Genomic DNA, 15,630 nt, shown 5'->3' with positions numbered 1-15,630 from the left:
GAGACACTTGAGTGGAGGGATGAGGATCTGCTTCCGGGTCGGGATGGAACTCCCTGCTCACCACTGAGCACCCCAGTCCTGGCCTAGTCAGTGCACCCCCACGTCCCGGGCGGTCACAGAGCCCAAATGTGTGTCGGGGTACATCCTGCAAAGGAGCTCCAAGGGTGTCGTGTGGGCCTCTTTTCTCTGAAGAACTTCTTGTCATGTCCCCATGGGGCCTCCTGGAGCCCCCGACAGGCCTGGGACGAGGTGGGCCCTGGTCGCGGTCCCCCTTGCTGAGGCCTCCTGTTCCCCCAGGATCCCCAGGGCCCCAGGACCGGTCAGACCCCCAGGGACTCTCCTGGCCCCTGGCGCCCTGGCGTCCCCAATACGGCAGCTGCATTTTTCAAACTTATGTGTCTGGTGTCATTGGTCCCCTCCCCTGGGCCATGGGGCGACTGAGGGTGTCCACACTCTGCTCAAGGCCAGCCTGGCCCCCGTGGGCCTCAGGAGAGACCGTGGACACTAGAGATTTCCATCCCTGGTCTGCAGGCACCCCCAGGGTCTGCTCATGTCAAGGGGGTCCCCAATATCTCAAAATAGCTGTGAACGTGCCGAGGTCGAACTGCTCTGACCGGGGAGACCAGGGAGCAGGTGCCAGGTGGCTGGTGGGGCTGAGAGAGGGAGAAAATGTTTGCATTTCCTGCGTCCTTTTTCTTTGCTTTAGAAAAATAGTTGGCGGCCAATGCGAATGTGTTTGCAGAAGGAACGGCTGGTAAAGTTCAAGGTCGTGTTTGGATTCAGTCCCAGCAAACTGAGGCCGAGGATGTGCCAGGCGAGGGGGGCTGCCAGCTGCCAGGGGCCTCTGAGCCGGCGCAGGTGGGGGTGGCCAGAGCTCTACACTACCCAGGGCCCTGTGCCACACTGTCTCAGGCCAGCCCTCGCACCCACAGAGTGTGTCCCCACCCCAGAGTGGCAGTGTGCCCTCACCCACGGGCCCTCGTGGCCTCAGGTCACAGCCTGAGCAGTGGCTTTGGTGCTGTCAAATCTGTACCCACAGAGTCCAGACCCCGCATCCTGCCCAGACTCCGGGAAGGCCCCTCAATCAGAACCCCACAGACTCTGGAATTTGGGGGCTCAGGGAAACTGCGCCCACATCACCCCTGTGAGATCAGAGGCGTTTGCCCACCTGCGGCTCGGAGTTGGTTTCTGAGTCTCCCGAAACCAACACCCTTCCTGACACAGAGCTGGCCCAGGAGCCTTGGCATCCCTCCCAGTCTCAAGCAGAAAGAGCTGTGGGCAGCATTCATCCTGAGGTCACAGTCATGTTCTTCCGCCAGGAGTGAGAGGCCCATCCTCGCTGGCCACCTCCAGGCCATGCGGCCAACGGCCGTCCACTTTGGTAGTTGGGGGCTGCGTGTGACTCCAGATCCAACTTCTGATTTGTAAGCTGAGGCCAAGGGCAAAGGGCCGCCCGGGCATGTCTGTGTGGGCGTGTGTGTGTTTTTGACCTGGAAAGAGACAGCCGTCTCAGCAACTTCGGGAGCGACCGGAGGGAGAATCTCGGGGAAGGGAAGTGGCCCACGGGGGGCACTGTAGACCCCTGTGTTCCTGCAGCACCAGGCATGGTGGGGCCCGGGGATAAGGGATGAGCGCTGAGGGTAGCGAGGCCAGCAGCAGCCGGGAGCTCGGCCGGCACCCACAGGGGGCCAAGCACCTGGGATCGGGGACACACTGCCCCATGAGTCTGCCTGGGTGTTCCTACCCGAGGGTCACTGTGGGTCGGCTGCCTCTCAGGGACCCCTACTCCATGGGCGCTTCCAGAAGACAGAGGTCGTGTTGGGGCGATCACACACGCCTGCTCTTCATCTCTCAGTGCACTCGCCTGCAAACTGGGCTGACTGCTGTCCCTGCCCACGCTGAGGGGATGCAGGGAGATGGCCCAGGCGTGGACTGATGTGCCACCATTCCGGGCACAGGGTGCGAACCCTCCCGACGGCCTCCAGCTCACGATGGCCCGACCCGGACCCTTTGGCTCGCCCAGGGTGTGTGACACGCTGAACACTCCACTGCGCAGCAGCGCGCCCCACGGCCGTGCCGGGCCCCGCTAATGGCCGTGCTCGGAGCTCGTGCAAGGGTGGGCTGCTGTTCTGGACAGAAAGGACGTCCCAGGAGGCGCGTCAGTGACAGTGTCCAGCTGTGGTGCCGGTGGGACCGGGAGCCCACGGGGCAGCTGGTTTCTTGTTCCTGGCTGCACGGGGGATGGCGTGAAAGAGCGCTTTTCAACGTTTCTGAGAGAGAGAGTTTCCTCTGGAGACGGTGTGTCTAATGGGGAGAGGATATCCGTTTTTAATAGACTTGGTCTTTTAGAGAACTTTCAGATTTGTGGAGAAGCTGAGCAGAAAGCACAGAGTCCCTGCGTCCCCTCTCTCCCCCGCTCAGCTTCTGGGTGTTAACGTGCTGCGTCCGGCCTGGAGTTGTTACAATGCTGGGGCCAATCCTGATACATTGTTACTAGCTGGAGTGCAACACTGACCATAGAGTCCCTCAGGGCGTTGCACGCGCGTCCGCCTCCGTAGCCTCTCACAGAGTGGTGTCACCACCCTAAGAGTGCCCTGTGCTCCTCCGCTTCGTCCGCCTCCCCCAACCCCTGGTGGCACGGGTCCCGTACCATCCCCATAGTGTTGCCTTTCCCGAATGTCACATAGGTGGAATCACACCGTGTGGGGCCCTTTCAGACCGGCTTCTGCCACTTAGTAACACACTTTAAAGCTTGCTCCATATCTCTTCCTCGCTTGACAGCTCACTGGACATCCATTTTCAAAGCAAAAGGAAATAGAATTTGGGCATTTATCCAACTAACATTTCTGAAGCACCTACCGGGTGCCAGATGACCCCAGTGGTCAGTGCTGGAGACCTTGGCAAGGAGAGCCAGCCCAGCACCCGCAGCCCCGGGCTCACGAACCGGCCGAGTGTCTGGAGCTGCGGTGAGGCGAGCAGGGTGGTGGCAGCCATGGGGGCACAAAGAACGTCTCGGGGCAGCCCTGACCTCCTTCAGCACCTGGAGGAGGGTGCCTGGACTTCCTGTGGAGATGCAGTATGTGGGGAGGATGGAGGGTGGACAGGTGGACAGAAGGGTGGATGGGCAAAAGGATGGAGGGGTGGGGGAAGGAGGGAGGGGGGCGGGCAAGCAGACGGTTGGCGAGCGTGTTCACTCCCCAGCACAGCCCTCTCTACAAGCTCACCTCTGGCTCACTAGCCCTTCCTCAATTCCCCTAACAAGGAAGACAATCAGAGGCGATGTCTCGCAACCACGGCACAGCTCTCCAGCATGCGGGGCTCGAGGCCACGCCGCGTCCTGCCCCCGAAATGTCAGGCAGGCTGCTGCCACCGCCGAGGCAGCGGATCCGAGCGTCACTCGCTGCCCGTCTGCAGCTCACTGTCACCTTCGTTCCTCTCCGAGTGAGCAATTAAAAATGATGAGGGTAAAGGGTTAACACAGAGCCTCCTAATGAGGGCGCCGCGGGCTTCCCTTCATGGGCGCACGTTTTCGGCACCGGCCGTGACAAGCCCTGCTGCGCACGACCCTGCTGCGAGCCAGCGGGGCGGCTGGGGGACAAAGTAATTCTCGAAGGAAGGTCTGGCACGTCCCTGGAGGAAGGGAGGAGCAGTGCCTGCTGCTTAGCTGAGCGCCTGCTTGTGCACAGCGCACTGGGGGTGTCGGGTGGGCGTGACCCTCAGACTCCAGCGCTGGCCAGGGCCCCTGCCCACTGGTTCCCGCACCCCCTTAACGCTGGCCCTCAAAAGGGGGTGTCTGCTCAGGACACCCCTCACTCCCAGGGGCTGCTGGACCTCAGGACCACCCCTGAGTGGCCCAGGTGGCCCTTCCCTCCTGGCTGACCCCACGCACCCTGCAGGGCTCCCCATCTTCACACCGGGACTCCCAGCCTGGCTGCGGCCCCCCTTGGTGACCCACAGAAGCCCGTGTGGTCCTTCCCATCACCGCCCAGCCCAGACTCCATCTGTCCCATCTGCCCGTGTGGATCCCGGAGCCGGGCACCAGGGGCCACACCTGTCTGTGGCATGGACACCCTCATGTGCCCTTGGGCCGGGGCCTTTGCTCCCTGGGCCTGTCTCCTTCCCACTCAGATGGGTGACGTGCGGCTGGCTGGAGTGAGGGGTGCGGGCTGGGGCTCATCCGGGGTGTGCCGTGCGCCGGCACCTCCACCCTCGGCGGTTTGTCCTACCGTCCAGGAAAGGGACGGTGCTCTGAGGGGGAGGCCACTGCTTGTCACTCACAGACCTGGGCTTCAGGCCCCACCCCAAAGGAGCCTGGGACCATGGGGGTGTGGCTGCAATGCACGCCCTGACCACTGCGGCCCCACTGTGGCCCCACTGCTCACCGTCCCCACTGTGCGCACTGGCAAGGGCAGCACCCCGACACAGGTGTCATCTGTTGGTGTCTGCGCCACCCCCCAGCTGTCCTCTGGAAGCAGCACTGGCCCCAGGGCCCAGCGCTGGACGCCCGGCCACCACCTCCCGGAGGCAGTGGGGCTGGGACCATGCAGGTTGAAACAGGTGGCTTGGGCTTCAAACTAATGGAAGTAATGAGCACGCTGCTGAGAGCACGCTGCAGAGACACGGCATCCGGCCACGGGAGGAGCGGCGGGGGTCCCGCATGGGATCCGGGATGGAAGGAGTCACCCCTCCCAGCAGGTCTCCGTCCACAGAGCCCAGAGGAGGCTGTGACCTTCCGTGTGCCCCTGTCTCCACCAGCAATTCTCCCCAGGAAGTGACTTTCCACCTCATAGTTAGTGCTGGGTGCCGGGTCCCAGAGGGGCCAGAGCCACAGCCACCTCCCTGCCGTGGCCATGAGGGCCTGAGAAGTCCACAGCCCCGTGAGTGGACAGGACCTTCCAGCGTCGGGTTTCTCTGGCCAGTGCCAGGAGGTCTCCCGGCAGGACCAGGACCTGGCTGCCACATTGCCAAGCACCCCAGGGCCTCCTCGCCCCTCCCGAGAACCAGCCCCATGTGGCAGGCCAGGCTCCAGTCCCACCTCCCCCTCCCGCCATTGCGAGGAGGCGTGAGATGTCTGAGAGCCTCAGTTTCCTCCCCTGCGACGTGGGACGATGCTGCCGCCCGCCACCTGTGCCTCCTGCTGGCTCTCAAGCCCGGCACTGGGCCCCGGAAACAGGGCACTTCCCGGAACGCCCTACATTGAGCCGGGACACCTGTGTCATTCTGAATTTAAATCAGAAGACAAGTGTTCCCGTACTCGATGATTTTATCTAACACATCGAGGGAGACATTTTCCGTGGATCCCACAGGATTTTTAGAAGAGCCAACACAAACAGTCGGAAAAATACCGGCAGAGCCCGAGACGCCGGGCTGCTCGCCCTCTCGGCCCGGGACGCAGTGGCAGCAGTGGCTGGCGGCTCTTCCTCGTGGGCACCTGATGCGTGTGGCTGGGCCACTTGGTGCCATGCTGGTTCCTGAGGACCCCTTAGGCTCAGGAAACTGCCCCTCTGCCCCCGTGCTGAGGGAGAGGGGCAGGAGGGGGTGGCGCGTCTGGGACGAGCAGTGACCCACAGCAAAGGCCCCTGTGGACAGAACAGGCGGGCGTGTCTGCCGACCCTGCGCTGGGGCGGGCAGGGCTGAGTGTCCCTGCCCTGGGCCGCCCCTGCCCCTGCCCCGGCCTTGCTCCTCCTGGGGCGCTTCAACCCCGCACAGAAGGATGCAGAGCCCAAAATACAGTTTTTCACAAAGGATGCGAGAGGGAGAAGGTGGGCTGAAGTGGAAACAAAGACGGCACACAGCGCGGAGGGAGCACGCTGGGGTTGGGGAACCCCCCTCACTCCCCCCTCGCCCTCCCCACCCCCCACCACCGCGGCGTTGCCCCGCAGGTCCTGAGCAGCAGAGCGAAGAGGGAAACCGCCTCCAGTGCCAGGAGAAGGTAGCTGGTGTCCTGGGGCAGGCGTTCCATCCCGAGACCTCAGGCGCGTGTCCCGAGGGTCTGCCCTCGTGGGCTCACCGTTTTTAGGGCTAGGCAACGCGTGGGTGACGTTCTGATGCTGTTCGTGTGCTGAGCAAGATGAACCCACGTTTCACAGGGTTTCAGCCGGGCGTAGTCTCGGCGCCCACGTGTCAGGACAGCCAGTGTGTGGGCAGAGCACGTGGCTGACCGGTCCTGTTGGAGAGGGGCTGCAGCTCGGCACCTCGCAGGGCCGCGTGGCTCTGAACCCCCGCCTTCCGGACGCTGCCCCGAGCCCTACGGGTGGTCGGAATGGCCCCCATGTCGCGGCTCCACCCCCGACGCTCGGAGGGCCCAGACCCATGGCTGAACGGCGAGCGCAGCCCTGTGGGACAGGGACAGAGTGGACCGGCCCGTCGCGGCTGCTCCGAAGCCGGTAGTCAGCGTTTCCGGTTGTCACAGGCCCCGGGCCCCCTCATGACTGGACACACACGGACAGGAAAGGAGCTGTGTTCACAGCCCCATGCCGACCATGAGAACCGCCCCCACCATGGGGAAGCCCTCATCTGACGGACAGGCACACGTGCCGGGAGCTTGTGCGTGGCCGCTGTTTCTGGCGGCAACGTCTTCAAGGTCCCTGAGAGTCTCTCGTCCACCAAAGACATCTGTCCTCTGCGAAGTCCCGGTCCCTTGGGCGGCACCCCGAGGCTCGGTTGGGGCAGCTCCACACAGCGTTGACCATTGGCCTCAGGCGCCACCAAACCCGTGCCCGCTCTGTCGGCACCACAGCGCAGCCGGGACCCGGAGCAGCGCGGGCCCTCCTGGGCTGTCCGGCTCCGCAGGTGTCATTGGGGGTCTGCTCTACAGAACACGGGGCCGGCTCGTGCCTTCCGGGCTCATCTCTTGGCAGTCACAGAACTGTCGCTTTTGTCTGAGCCCGTGACAATCGGGTGTCAGGACTGACTGATTCCCTGGGTCTGTCGCTGATCTTAATCTGTTAATCGTGGGGACAAGCGGCCCTCAAAATGCAGCGTGGGATTTTCCCGCCCCCTGAAAACAAGGTCGTCGTTCCCTCACCGATGGGGAGCTCCACAGAGCCACAGCCCGCTCATACCCTCGGCCGGAGTCACGCGGCTGAGGACTCCGCTCGTGGGGCCCTGGAGTCCCCCCGCCGGCACGTGCGCTCTCTCCGGCGAGACCAGGCGGAAACACCTGGTTGCATCCCGTTGAAAGGCATCCTCACGTTAAACCAACAGGTGGGCGGCGCTGGTCGCTGGGGCGCTGTCTAAGGTGAAATATTTCAGACGAGGGAACACGCACGTTATTCATTATTTCAGCGCCGGCGACAGTAAACGGTGAGCGCGGAGGGAAACACTGTATCACACGTAACCCTGAGGAGCTTGTTTTCGCTTCTGGAATAAATAGTAATTAAATCCTGTGCGCTGCGACAGGGAATTGCTACAAAAACCAGGCCTCCCGCCACACTTGCTGAGGCGCCCACATTTTCATAAACACTCGGCAACTTTGCTCGTCGCTTTCACCGGCAGAACCTGACGCCGGCTGCTGGCGCCTCGTGATTCATGGCGGCACCAGTGGCAGTTGCAGCAGCTGGTGGGTAGACTTGCACCCTGTGGGCCAAGCGTGCGCCGCTCCTGGATGTCCCCCCCGCAGAGTGACACCTGCTGGCTGGGGGGGGGGGGGGGGGGCGCGGCTGGCCGTCGGTGCCTAATTAACGTCTGGGAAGCTAGCATCGTGCCTGCCGGCTGTGTGTGTACACCAGCTGCATGCGTTCCGTGTCCAGGTCACCGAGGAAGCACTTGGCTGCCCCACGGCCACTGCCAGTCCGGCTCTGGCCCTGCCGCCCTGGCCGGCCCTTGCAGGTGTCAGGTTTGTGTCCAGGAATAAAACAGGCCAGAGAACGCAGCGATTCGAGCTCTGCTCAGAGCCGCTGGTCTCGGTCCCGCACTTAGCCGTGTTTGGGGTGGAACCGAGCCCCATGAGCCGCCTCACTGCCCGCGGGCGGCAGGGGCGCGTGCGGTGAGCCAGGATCCGCTTTTCCGGTGGAGAACGCCCAGCCCGGACTCCAGAGGCACCCCAGCGCGAAGGCCACACCTCTGTGTCTTAGATTTCATGCAAGTGCATCCCTGGTCTTTTGTTTCCTTTTTCTTTTTTAATAAGCAATATTTTTATTTATTTTTTTTAAAGATTTTATTATTTATTTTATTTTTTAGAGAAAAAAAAGAGAGAGAAAGAGAGGGAGAGAAACACCGGTGTGTGGTTGCCTCTCGCACGCCCCACAACCTAGGCCTGTGCCCCAACGGGGAATCAAACCAGCAATCCTTTGGTTCGCAAGCTGTCACTCAACCACTGAGCCATGACAGCCAGGGCTTTGTTTCCTTTTTCCAAGGCCTCTGCACATCCCCGGGAAAAGAGGGACACCCTGCACCAGAAGTCAGCACAGGGTCTAAGTCGCCGATTCCCTGCTGTTGTTAGGGACCCCGAACCTGCTGCCTCAAAGGGCACCCCTGCGGCCGCTGCCCTGCCCCTCATTGGCGGGGTCCTAACCCTTCTCTCCCTCCTCTTGCAGTCAAGTTCAGCAGCTGTTTGGGGACCGAGGGGACGCAGTATGAGACCAACAGCGTGGACTTCAAAGTTGGGGCAGACGGCACAGTCTTCGCTGCCCGGGAGCTGTGGATCCCCTCCAGGGAGGTGGCCTTCACTGTGACCGCGTGGGACCGCCAGATGGCCGAGCGATGGGATGCCGTGGTGCGGCTGCTGGTGGCCCAGACCTCGTCCGGACACCAGGTAAGGGCGACCGCACATGGCAGGCTTGGCGAACATCCTTCCCCCTGGGGTCACCGCACCAGGACCTCTGTAAGTACCCAGAGGACAGGCGGGCTGCTCAGTGGGCTGCACCGGTGGGGGTCCCTCTGACTGTCCCCCTCCCTGAGGCAGGGCCGCCCCCCTCCCCCCCCACACTGCGTCACTACCCTCACGGTCCTGGTCACGGTTCCCAGGGGGCCCGAGTGTCCAGCTGGTGCTGGGCCCAGCCCACACTGCAGCCTCTCCTGCTTGAGGCTGGGGGCTCCTGAGGCTTGGGGGGCACGGGCAATGAGACAGAGGCCACCCACGCGTGACGGCCAGAGCTGCTGGTGTCAGAGTGATTCAGAGAGAAAGACAGAGGAAGACAGAGGGAAGAAGGACAGAGGAAGACAGGGGGAGGAAGGAGATGGGGAGGGAGAGGGGCAGGAGGTAGGAAGGAGGCTGGGGGGGGGTGGGGAAGGAGACATGGGAGGGGCAGTTGGCTTCACACACACACACAAACCAGAGGTCTCCGCCCTGTGACGGCAGCTCCCCCTGACGTGCCCACGGGGCCCTGTCCATAGGTCGGAGTGGGGTGCACCCACCTCCCCTGGTCCTTAAAGGTCTCTCTCGTCGCTGCATGCCCCAGCAGCCCATGGTCAACCCCAAAATCTTCAATGTCAGGTCTCACCTGTCCAAGGGGCACCAGGTCCTGTCCCCTCCTGCCCATCCCAGGTTTCAGTAGCAGTGGTAGCCTCAGGCGTGGGGGCTGCCAGGCCAGCAGAGATGCCCCTGCCCAGCTGGCCAGATGCTCCCATCCAGCTGCCTGCAGGGGTCACCGGTGGGCAGGAGGGAGTATGGGGAGCCCCTCACGGTCCACGGGAGGCCTGTGGGCCATCATGCCCTTGTGACACCATGTGTGGAGCTGGCAGGCAGAGGAAAGCTTGCAGCTACGGCAGTACAAGGTGGCCTTGGCATTCCCAGGTCCCCAAGAAAAGGGCCGTGGGCAGCAAAGGGTTAACCCAACTTGACCGGAAGCCTTGCTTTAGGTTTGCCCAGAACCTTACCCGAACGCACCGTCCAAGCCTCAGTGGGACAGTCTGCAGGCCTCTCCAAACCCTCTTCCCGGAGCTTCTTGGGAGGCAGGCGCTCCAGGGCACCCCCGTGGGAAAACAGGTTCAGGCTGCAGCACAGAGAGGGGGACTGGGGCGACAGCATTTTCAGGCGCCAAGCTGACCCTGCCGGAAAGGACGCCCCAAGTGCCTGGAACCAGACGTCACCCCGCACTTCTACTAGCAGTGTCCCCCAAAATGAGGGCCTCACCCCAGGACAAAGGACTCGTTTTCATTCTTTCCTGAGTGACTGTCACAAGCCACGCCCTGAAGGGAGCACAGTGAGCCAGGGGGGCCAGTGGCAGCCCTGGGGCCCCAGTCCCACATGGGGCCCTTCCCTCCAGGTGACAAGGTGGGCAGCTTCTAGGGAGCAGCTTCTAGGCTGCCGTCCCCGCCTGTGCTGCAGACTCCATGTGCCTTGTGAGCAAGGGGTCCCCTGAAAGCCTCTCTAGGACCTCAGATAAAAGGCACTAATTGGAAATATAACAACAGCTTTTGTTAGGCATGTTAATGCAGAGGTTTCTGACGCGATTAACCACCCCATCCTCGGAGGAAGGTGATTGCAATTAGCCAGCACCCGTAGGAGCGCCACCAGCCCCAGCCCCGGCCGAGCGTCCTGCTGAGCCCCGCCCCGGGGCGACTGTGGGGCTGCACCCCCAAGTGCGTGGAAGAAGACCCTAGCAGACGGCAGGCAGAGCCTCTGCGAGCGCCAGCCAGTCCTGTGTCCTTACTTCAAACGGAGTTCCCTGTCCTCGCTTCCTAGGGTGTCACTCAGACCCTGCTCCGAGTGGCCCAGCTCATCTAACCCACACACCTCCGTGGGCTACTGCTGGGGACCCCGAGCCCTGTGACCGCAGCCCCTCTGCCCCGTGGGAGACTCCGTGTCCCAGGAAGGAGTCAAAGGTGACCTTCCAGGTGCAGCTGAGCCCGGCATCCGGAAGGAGGCTGGCTGCCCCGGGGTTGTGGGCTTGAATTGGGGCTTCTCCAACCAGGCAGAAAATCGGCGATCTAAACATTCATCTCAAGAAATTATAAAAACAACAGGAAGTGAAGCACCAGGTAGAAGGAAGGAAATAGTAAAACCAAGAGGAGAAAATAATAGAAAGAATCAAGAGACAAAAGTGGCCTTACAAACTGCTAAGGCAGTCCGGCCGAGTTAAAGAAATCGAAACAATCCCAATCAGAAAGGAACAGAGGGCGTCGCGACCAACTTCACGGACAGTGGGAAGACCGTTTGAGAGCATTATGTACAATCGATACCAATATATTTGAAAACATAGGAGAAACGGATAACGTTCTGGAAACACACAGCTTACCAAAACTAACATGCACATAAAATCTGACCTGTTTTATTATTCCAAACCAAATTTAAATTAAAATCCTTATCGCAAAGAAACGCCCACTCTGCCGTGTCTCCGCGGGCAAACTCTCCCCGTGCCTAAAGGAGCAGTTACAAGTAATCTCGTGTCCCCTGTCCCGACACTGAACGAGAGGAGTTGCTGTCCCAAACAGGCGCTCTGTCGAAACCACCAGGAACTCCCCCCGAAGCTGGAGAGAGCTGTGTCCAAAACCAAGCAAACCCTCGAAGGGGCAGCAAGAGAGGTCATCATAGGCCAGCCTCGATCGTAACTAAATGAGGGGGAAAAAAACCCTAAGCAAAATGTGACCAAACAGGAATCCAGCCACGTAGATTCCTAGGGCAAGGCACGGCCACACGGTCCGTTCCAGGAAGGCAAGGTTGTTTTGGCTCGGGGAAGCCAATCCAGGCAATTCAACGCAGACTAGGGGTGAGACCCGCAGGACCGCCTGCGTTGTGATCGTAACAGGTAACCTCCATTCGGGGTGAAGACATTCAGCCAGTTAGGACCAGGAGGGACCATCCTCGATCCCAGAAAGGGCGTCTGTGAAAAGCTAGCAGCAAACCTCTAGTCCACCTTGGGGACACCCAGAGCCCCCAGACATCGGAACCCAGACACGGTCCTTCCCATGCACACGCTCTGGGCCCGGAACAAAAGGAGGGCAGAACAAACCTGTGTGCAGCTTGCGTGGTGGTGAACGTGGAAAATCCAGGAGAACCTGCAGATAACTTGCCGGAATAGTAAGGATATGCGCGCACTCCGACCTCTGTCGACCAGGAGTGAATAATTAGAAAGTGAAACTTGAACCAGATATGAGTTGTGGTAACATTGAAGGCGACCGTATAACCGGAAGAGGCCGAAACACCCGTTGGAGGAGATTACTGAGAACAACTAGAGGAGCCCTTTAAAGGGGGGCGGGTCACACGCACAGCCCAGCAGGCTTGACGCGGTGGGGCTGCCAGTCTCCCCCGAGGCTTCTGCAGACTCCACGCAGTCCCAGCATGGCTTTGCCTCCTCGTTCGCAGGAGGGCAGAGAGCCGGCTTTCCTTTTCTAAACAGAAATGCAAAGGCCCAGAATGGCCTAGAACAATGCGAACATGGGGACTCAGTCTGTCAGACATCGGGGCACACCAGGGAACCTGGCAGCCACTGGGCCACAGCGCCAATGGGCCACGGCGCCGATGGTACTTGAGGGCCGTCCTGCCCTGTAGGGTTCTGGCCTCCATCCCCAGAGGCCAGCAGCACCCTCGCCACCCCACATGCAGCCAAAGCCGTCCCGGCCCTCACGGAATAGCCCCCGTGGGAGAACCACAGAACCACGCCGAGTGAGAACGCTGTGGTCTGGGAGCAGAGATGTCCAGATGGGCGAACGGCCAGGACGGCAAGCCCAGAAAAAAAATACTTAATGTTTTAAAAAATCATCTTCATACAGGTATCATTTTTATACAAAAACTTCCCCGACTTCACAGACACGATTTGGCGGATTTTGTCAAGTGCGTGGGGTGCGGACCCTCGGTTTTTTGTAAGGGTGGCGCTCTGTGGTGGGGGTCAGCCAGCCACAGCCCGCAGGCCAGGCTGCACCTGCTCCTGCCTTCAGACGGCCTGCAGGCGGGGCATGCCTCCCACGCCTCTGACTGTTGGTCGCAGTGTCTGCACGGATGCCCTTGACTCCGCGGTGAGGCCTGCCGGGCCTACAATCGCCAACTCTCAGACCCTTTGGTAAAACGTCTGCCACGCCCTGCTTGGAGAGGTGGAGGGCCAAGTGTCTTTCAGGAAGTGGTGCCAGGCCAGTGTGGGAGGCCACGCCTGCAATCAATTCCCCATCAGGTGGCTGTGAATCTCCGTGAGCGAGGCAAAGCTGGCCGACCAGCCGAGGGTGTCGGGAGCGCAGTGCAGGGCAGCCAGCTGACACTTCTCCACGGAGCATGCGCGTCAGAAAGTGAAAAGGTGAGCCGTGGGCAGAGAGGTTATCTGTGGCACTCTGTGCCTACGGAGGCCTGTCCAGAGCGGCTGCAAATGTCAAATCACCAGGTGACGGTGGGCGACCAGGTGAGCCTCAGGCATCCCCCAGGGGCGAGCCTGGCTCAGTCTGGGCGGAGACGGTCCTGAGCAGGACGGTGTCCGCAGAGGGTGACTCAGGGAGCCTGGTAGAACCAAATGTCGGCAAGGCCGTGGAGTGGTGGAAATTTTCATTCTCGGCGGGCGGGCATCTTGGTGCCGTGTCTTCAGACAACGACTTGGCGTGTTCAGGTGAGGTCGGATATAGGTGTACTCACGCACAGAGGGAGAACATGCCCTCCCTCCACACCACTCTCACACCGGAGGTGCAGGCTTTCCACGCCAGGTAGTTCTCCCTCCTCCATGGGCCCCACCGGGAGGCCCTACAGCCCCGTGCGGTTTGGGCACTGACCATCCCACAGGGTCAGGGCTCAGTCCCGCAGACCCCAAGTCCCAGCAGCACCCTGAGCAGGTCCGAGCACACGGCGGTGGGGCAGAGACTGCTGGTGGGAGGCAGGAGGAGGTGGCTGGGTGCGGTGGATCTCGGGCACGGGCCGAGGTTTATTCTATGACTATCCATTTAGCTGCTCGCCGGTGTTTCCAGCACCTTTGTACAGGTAGTTTCTAAGTCACAATTTAACACGTGTTTTTACGTGCACACAATGCAGAGGGCTCTCTGGCTGGGACTGGACAAGGTGGGGGGCTCTGATGGACACACAGTGAGCAAGGTTTCTGTTGGCAGAAGGTTCTAGAAACAGCCTCCATCAAAGGAGCAGTTTATGGTTGTCTGAGGACGCTCTTACAAAGGAGCCTTGAAGCAACTCCTGGGAGGACCGTGGCGGCGTGGGGACCCCTGACTTCCCATTCTGAATGTCCGTTCTCGCAGGCTGAGGCTTCTTCTAGGCTGCTCCTCCGTGGCTCTCTGCGGAGCCGGGCAAACTCGCAGCTTTACAGTCAGATGAACCCCAAAAACTTGGCAGCTCTCTCCTTCCTGCCTTCGCTGCCCCTAGCAACTGCTAAAAGGCAGGCGGGTGGGCTGGAATCCGGGAAGACTTTTTGTGTGCGCAGTCTTGCAGGAAAGCTGATAGTGATTCAATTAGAAAATGCAAATGAGGTCACATATTTCCCACTGGAGCGCAGCTGGCCCTTGGGAATGGGAGCAGTAAATACTGAAGACAAAGGCCCGCCCGGCTGTCGTCTGCCTGGGGGCTCGCACTAGTGGGCGCTGGTGGGGCCGGTGGGCGCGGCCGGCAAAAGAAACTGTGGGCTCTGAAACCGACACCGGGCTTCACAGAGCACCAGCATTTACAAAAGAGAAGCTCGGCCACTTCTACGGGCGGGGACCCCGCAGACCCCAGCCTGGAGAAGACTCCCCGTCACAGCCCCCAGAGGAGCTGGCCCTGCCCGAACTCGACCTCACACTCCAGCCTGCAGAGCAGCGACAGTAAATGTCTGGGGTGCTTGGGCACGGCGGCCCCGGACACTCTCACCAGGGATGTGACCGGTGTCTTCCTGCCCGGGTGGAGACGCAACCCTAGGGGTGCAGAATGACACCCCGGAGACAGGACGCCCCAGAGTCCCGACCTGGGACCCCACCCAGCACCCCAGAGGCTCTCAGGACCCCCTCGTACAGCCGTGCGGGTCCCCGCACCGGCGAGAGCAAGCTCGATAAGACCCCAACTCTTAGCCCCGTGGCCCATTAAGCTCCGTTCCCTGTGGTCTGTGACCCCCCCATCCTCAGGGTCCCCCCTGCCCTTTGCTCCTTTGCTGTGACGAGTGTTCACACCCTGCACGCTCCAGCAGGCTCAGACAGCACTGCACACGGGCCCTGCCCCAGGCCCAGGCTGGACTGACGTGGGCCCAGACACGCGTGCCCACGTGTGTTTCTGTACATTTCTCCACAGCAGAGACCCGCCCCAACAGCTGGCAGAAGGCTGTGCCCTTTGCAGAGCCTACAGCCCCCTCAGCACCCCCCCACCCCGGGAGGGGTGTTCAGTGGACAGCAGAGCTCCCACAAGAGTTGCAGCTTTTAACCCTTTGTAGGGGCAAAGGCTCGCATGATCTGTCTAATTGGGTGAGTGGACATCTTTGCTCCCCTGACCCCCGTGTTTTTCTAACTGCAGCCTGGCCCAGGGCTGATGCTCCTCACCTGACTTTTCCGCTCCCTGCTGCCCGGGGTCAGGCAGGGTCCCAGGGTGGAGGAGGCCACACTCAGATGGTGCTCTAGGCTGCACGTGGCCTCGGAGGGGCGTGGCCTCGGAGGGGCCCCCCCAGCCTCAGCAGTGTGACCAGGGCCCATGGCCAGGCCAAGAAGTCTCAGGGACAAAAGCGTCATCACATGTCATCGGTCACTGTTTCCAGGCCTGTCCCCATGGAGGACACTGCCAGGGGCACCCTCTCGATGAGACTT

General features: G+C 61.2%; 1 protein-coding gene across 1 annotated transcript in view; it reads left to right on the top strand.

Moving 5' to 3' along the window:
- CDH4 (cadherin 4) overlaps window positions 1–15,630 on the top strand; it is a 264,321-nt gene that overhangs the window by 184,505 nt on the left and 64,186 nt on the right. The window contains exon 3 of the mRNA XM_053927435.2: window positions 8,538–8,755. Coding sequence (XP_053783410.1) covers window positions 8,538–8,755 — 218 coding nt within the window. The remainder of the gene's footprint in view (window positions 1–8,537; window positions 8,756–15,630) is intronic.

The sequence above is a fragment of the Desmodus rotundus genome, chromosome 6, assembly GCF_022682495.2.
Source record: "Desmodus rotundus isolate HL8 chromosome 6, HLdesRot8A.1, whole genome shotgun sequence".
Classification (NCBI taxonomy): Eukaryota; Metazoa; Chordata; class Mammalia; order Chiroptera; family Phyllostomidae; genus Desmodus; species Desmodus rotundus.
This window is presented reverse-complemented; position numbering and strand designations above follow the sequence as displayed.